The sequence below is a fragment of the Phoenix dactylifera genome, chromosome 9 (assembly GCF_051530095.1).
Source record: "Phoenix dactylifera cultivar Ajwa chromosome 9, Ajwa_hap1_PhDact_Kaust_v1.1, whole genome shotgun sequence".
Classification (NCBI taxonomy): Eukaryota; Viridiplantae; Streptophyta; class Magnoliopsida; order Arecales; family Arecaceae; genus Phoenix; species Phoenix dactylifera.
In genome coordinates, this window is record NC_143198.1 from 24,516,113 (window position 1) to 24,522,112 (window position 6,000).

Consider the following 6,000-nt stretch of genomic DNA (forward strand, 5'->3'; position numbering starts at 1 on the left):
TATTATTCACGGGTCGATACTTCCTCTGTTACTTATAGAAACTTACATTCGATCCTAAAAGTATGTGCTAGATATTCGGCTTTTCCTTATTGATGGTTCCATCATATAGGAGGATCTCAATTGAAGTTATGACTTCCAAAGTTTGAAGAAGGGCATCCTAAGTGCTTGCTTGTTGTTCATCCTTTATGATCAATCCGTTCCCTGGAGAATAAAATTCCTGTCCAGCACAGTAACATCTCGAGAATTGTTTTAGTCCCATGATATTGTCCCAGGGATGCAAGTCGACTGAGTCAGACCAGACATACTAGACTAACTTTCATATTCGGGCCGAATATGGAAGAGGCCACATCCATCAGGCACCGAGAATAAACACACCCAGTACCATCAGTATGCATCCAAACTGTGGGTTAGAAACTAGGCATCCAAGCTGTGGATCCAAAAGACTGGCCAGGAAAGAGAGCGGTACGACCAAACTCCGATTGTCCAAGAGAATATTGGGATGATGTACTCGTCGCTCATGAGCCTTTGATCCAAGAAGAGGTCCTGCATGACCCATCGGAAGAAAGCTAGTAATGGCTTTGTCCATGCAAGGCATGCCAACGAAAGCATTTGGTTTCAGAATCATCAAGTGAGGTTCCCAGTTATTGTGCATCTAATTCAAACTAGAGCTGCCATGGAGCGCGATAGAAGCGATAGTGTGGAGAAAAATCTATGGTGCAGGCAAGATTTGTTTTTCCAAAGACTGTAGATTAATTACTCTTAGAATCTATGGGGAGTCACTTTGCAATAATTCCAAACCTAAGTTTTTGAGTAAATTATAAAAATCTTTGGAAGTTTAGGAGTAAAATATATTTGCACCTAATAGTATACAAAACATGCGCATACTATCCTAAGATTTATTTCTATTCAATTCTTCAACCCATAATTTAATAGAATGTTAGTCAAATCGTTAATTTTAAATTGGATCCAAATGCCATGTTACAAAAAATTTTGAAACTCATATTTCACTTAATTAAATCTGCGACTTGAGACAAGTTAGATGTGTTCAAGTATAGGATCCTATGTGGTCTTGTTTACATTCAGAAAATAAAACTGTTGCTGGAAATTGGACCCGGGGGCAGTCTTCGGTCGAGGAGAGGGAGCGGCGATGAGTTCTCACGGTGGGGCGGCGGTCCGTCGGCGAGCGGCGTCCTCCGTCTGGGGCAGTCGGAGAGAAGGGGCGGCAGGTCCTCCTGGCGAAGCGGCGATCCGTCAGTTGGCGGCGTCCTCCGTCCGGGTGCCTGCACACAAACCGGTGGCCGGGTTTTCCGGCGCCGGCCCTCCGACGCTCAAGTCAGGGAGGGGGCAAATAGTGTAGAAAGGGAGATAAATAATGTCTGTAGAGTGTATCAATCTTCCAACCCCCTCCTGAGAGGCCACGGCTCCCTTTTATAGGCGGGGGTCGGTTTACCTGCGATGTAACAGGGCGAGGCCGTAGTACGGCTCGGCATGTTGTTCAGGTCGGCGCATGGTCAGGCGAATCATTGCTCTGATGTCGGCGGTGAGGGCGTCGTATAACCAGAACTAGCACGCTGTCAGACGAATTATTGCATTGGTGTCGGAGACTTATCATAGTTGACTAGACTCTGCTGGGCTGATTTGCCGTGGAGAGCTGAGAGTCCGTAGATGACAGGAGCCATGCGCATTTATGGTGGAGTAAGCCGGAGATCCGCATTTATTATGGAGTAAGCCGGAGATCCGCATTTATTGTGGAGTAAGCCGGAGATCCGCATTTATTGTGGAGTAAGCCGGAGGGTTACAGCGACCATGCGCAATAAATGTCAGGGTACGATCCTCGGCCGGACCTCTGAGGCGCACGGCCGTAGTAGGTGGCTGACAAGAGTAGACCTCGAACATCGGGGTTTTTCTTAGGTCGGAGGTCTCGAGGTCGGGCGTTCCGAAGTCGGACGCCGACTTCGGCCGTCCGGGGTCGGAAGTTATACGGCTTCTTAGGGGTATTTATGTCATTTTGGGAAAAAATCTTATTTCCCCCAACAAAAACAATATACGGGACCATTTCATCAGATAGATCTAATGTCAAGGTCCACGAAATATATCACAAGAATTGAGTTGCAGTAGAATAGAGAGTTAGGAGGGGTGAGAATGGCCTGAACCCCGACCCTGCGCCCTTAAACCAAGTTGAGACGATGTTAGACGAAGCTCTAGACCCTGTCCTGGACTTAAACCGGGTGCGAGAATGGATTGCACAAAATTTGGAGCTGCTCCAGAACACCCCAGTTCTGTCCAATAGAAAATAGTTTTTCTTTTTCTTTCTTTTCTTTCTTATTTTTGGTACGTTGGGACTTATAACATACAGCATAGCAAAATACTAGGCCAACTCCATACATATCAGCATCAAGGATCTGGGCTAGCGATAATCCTCAAAGTACGGGTTTAGCGAGCAAAACTGCAACTCGACCCGAATGGAGGCTTAAATCGGATTAGACCTAAACCAACCAACTAATGTATCAGATTATCAGGCCTGGATCTGAATGTCAAATATGAAAGATATCCCATGGAGGATATGGTATCAAGGATGGAATAATCAATTCTCTATCATGTCCATCTCCACACAATGTGCGTGTGAATCTCGCACACTCAAACCATGCATTGCACTTGCAATGATCCGATAAGGTTGGAACAAACCATCATGTGTGCATGTTCATGCTTTAATAATTATTTCACAATGTCCTCGAATATCACAACTTCGTTACAGTTTCATGTAGAGTAACGTTGAGAATCTCTCCACAATCCAAGCATTTAAGTTTCAAAATCTGAATCAGTCAAATTTGCAACCACAAACGGCTCTAGCGAGCAAACAACAAATCCACAAATAAAAATTACAGAAATCAGCTAAACCGGGCAAAATATGAATAGTATTACCAAAGCATAAATAAATCTATATGTACAGATCCCATAACTCGAAAGCTCGACCACACTGCGTACCTACTCTCTTTACAAATTCCACGCCTCAATCTAGACCCAGAATAGAATGGATTGGAGATAACTGGATCATCTCCAACCGGACAATAATTAAAATGCAAATACTAGCTTAAAAAAGGACCGTAAAAGAAAACGAAAATTGAAGGAGAAGAAAAGGCATGCCAAATCTCCTCCTCCATTATTCCCGTATCCACACCTTCCCATATTCAAATATCAACAAGAAAGGGCTAATAATGTTGTTTATGTACAGTAATCACAAGGATTTCTCAGCTCCTAACGTCGATTTGGATGCCGTTAATTACTCTTCTCCAACGGCTACTCGGCTTTTAGGCGATGGCGGTGATGCCGCAGCCCCGGCGATCGCGATCGCGGTCGAGGCAATGAAAACCCTCGATCCTCATGGCGGCCGGCTTGAGCCCGAGCTTGGTGGGTCCGCAGCCCTTCCTGGAAGATGACGTGGCAGGTGAGCCGCCCATGGGCGAGCCGGAGGGGATGGCATTCGGGAGGAGGAACGGGCCGATGGCCCTCTCGTCGCCGAATCTAGCGTCGTGGACCACCGGGTTCGACGCCCGGCACGGCGGCGACCCGCAGAAGAACGGCGGCGGAGACGACGACGCCACCTGGTTCGCCTCCCCACCCTGGGAAAAAGATCGACCGGTAAGAATCATCTCATCTCTGGACCAACACAAGTTAAACCGTTTCATCGCAACTAAAATGGAAAAATCTAACAGTAAAAACCACAGATCTCAGATACTTGAGCAAAGATTCCCAGATCCATCGGTATCATATCACCAAAAGTTTGATATCATGAAAAAAATAGCTAGTTTTTCTTTGAAACTAGAAATTAGAAGGGGGAGAAAAAAGAAAATTGTTATTACCTTTGTAAGAAAAATAACGAGAAGCTCCGTGTCGCCTTTGGATTCCCAAGGCAGCTCCGCTTGAGAACTGGGGTCAAATAAATTGGAAGAGATCTTGTTAGAAATCAACTGTTTTTTTTTAATTATTTTTCTTCGTGGAAGTAAAAGAAGAGATAGGAGGCATGTGAGACGGAAATTACCAGGGCTGCCACCGCAGTGGCCGGAGCGGGTCGACGCCGGCGGCGAGCTGGGTGAGCCGGCGGGGCTTGGGGCAAGCCACCGGCTCGTGGTGCTCGGCGACGCCCCTCATCTCCTCGCAGGCAGCGAAGCCGCTCTTCTTACCCCCGCAACGATTCATCATCTCCACAATTCCTTCAGATCTGCAAGTGAGAAACCCAAACCCAAGCTTTCTTTAATCTCTTACAAATATTTCCACCTCAAACAAACGCCAGATCTGGCGGAATTTAATGCCAGATCCCTTAACAGTACAAGATCCACCAAAAAAAAGCATCAAATTAATGGGAAAAATTAATCTTTTTTGATGATATGTAGAAAAAAATAATCTTGTTTTACTCATAGAAGAAATTCTAGAATAGGAAAAAAATGATGAGAAACAAATTAGGAGGAAAAAAATAATATTTTACCTTAGAGAGATTGGTGAGTATGTAAAAATAGAGAAGAGAATAAATGAAGGGACGCAGGAGAAGGAGAGAAAAGTCAAGGCTGTAGAGACATTTATAGGGAGAAAAAGGTGCATGGGGTAGGGGGTGTTCAAAATAAACTAGATAGGATGGGTTGTGACTTGTGACGGACGGATATAAAAAATGGATGGGTTTGAATCCGATAAGCTATATAATTAATGAAATTATAGCCACTATATGAATAGAAGAAATTTATAGTTTATTTTTTTATAATTCAATTTTTGATTTAAATAGAAAAAAAATTAATATACATTAATAACTATAATATATTTTAATAAAAAATAGTTTATACATAAATTAAATTAATTGATGACTTAGAAACAAAATAAATAAAAATAATCTTCCATTGTAATTTTTATAGAATATATATATATATATATATATATATATATATTCTAAATTTTAATAATAATAAATTTCTAAATAAAGAAAGGAAGGGCGAAAGGGGCTAATGGGGCTGTGATAGGCCATCCTCTACGGAGTGAACTAAAAAGAGAGAGGGGATTAAGGTTGTATTATATAGGATCGAATTCAGGAAGGGGCATACTATTTCCTCTAGAATGGCATGCTACTGAAATAGATCAATTGTGCCAAACTAAGATGCAGAACAAACATCAAACATCAAAAAAATATTGGCAGAGAATTTCAAAAAGAAAATAGTGGAACAAAAAGTGACATAGAAAATAAGTTTATTTAAAAAAAATTAAAAAGCCGAAATAATGAATTCGGCTTCTCTCCAAAAGATGTCTTACAAAAGATGCCCTACACACTCCCAACTTTTCATATAACTCTCTTCTCCTATATATAAAATCATACTTTCTCTCCTACTATAAGACAAAAATATTACTATCCAACTCTAACTAAAAAAACAAACTCAAATATATGGGGCCTAAAGCTTAACCCAACTAAAATGGAGTTACACTAAAAGACAAAATATCCCAACTAGAATAGGAATATAAAACTAAAAGTAACTACGAACAGAATCCTAATGTAAGTCGGACAAGCAACGAACTTCCACTTCTCTTTATTGTAAAGTCCATACCAATAAGAGTAGCCATTGCCAATATTAACAGCAGCATGCAATAACCTATCGAACCAATTAAATAATAAAGCTCCTTTATTGGCCCAAACACCAACTCTTTTGATTGCTCATACACTTCAATACGCACATCAAAATTAACGATATACTCAGACACTTCCTCTCAATATTGATTTTATGGTCACTATACCGAGATTTCATAAAATATCAAGCTTATATCAACAAACGTCAAGTTGCTAGTTATAGTCACTGGTTACTAGTGCATCGGCCATTACCTACACACCTATGAAATCGGTAGAAAAACTTTGGTTGTATTCACATATATCAACTTGAGCAGCTTCAACGATTTGGATACAGTTGGCTTCTATACATAAAATCAATTTCTTATGCACAGAGTTTCTAACAGCTTGAACTTTGAAGT

At 41.7% G+C, this 6,000-nt stretch overlaps 1 protein-coding gene across 2 annotated transcripts; it reads right to left on the reverse strand.

Annotated features, from left to right (window-relative positions):
* Window positions 1-2,893: 2,893 nt before the first annotated feature.
* On the reverse strand, window positions 2,894-4,634 carry LOC103717084 (uncharacterized). 2 transcript variants are annotated; one of them, XM_008805331.5, is made up of 4 exons: window positions 4,484-4,634; window positions 4,040-4,219; window positions 3,861-3,927; window positions 2,894-3,620 (listed from the first exon to the last, which is right to left on the reverse strand). In XM_008805331.5, exons 1-4 carry the CDS (start codon window positions 4,594-4,596, stop codon window positions 3,309-3,311), a joined length of 672 nt encoding a protein of 223 aa, XP_008803553.3. In that variant the 5' UTR covers window positions 4,597-4,634; the 3' UTR covers window positions 2,894-3,308. The 2 variants fall into 2 exon arrangements, with proteins under 2 accessions (XP_008803553.3, XP_088560639.1); XM_088704513.1 differs by having other exon boundaries at window positions 4,040-4,317; window positions 4,484-4,568.
* Window positions 4,635-6,000: the final 1,366 nt, after the last annotated feature.

What these genes read in the sequence shown, in the direction of transcription:
- LOC103717084 (XM_008805331.5), bottom strand. Translation starts at nt 4,596, where the DNA reads ATGCACCTTTTTCTCCCTATAAATGTCTCTACAGCCTTGACTTTTCTC. An exon ending in TACTCACCAATCTCTCTAAG is followed by an intron (nt 4,220 to 4,483) that starts GTAAAATATTAT and finishes TCTCACTTGCAG; the next exon opens with ATCTGAAGGAATTGTGGAGA. An exon ending in TCGTTATTTTTCTTACAAAG is followed by an intron (nt 3,621 to 3,860) that starts GTAATAACAATT and finishes TCTTTTTCCCAG; the next exon opens with GGTGGGGAGGCGAACCAGGT.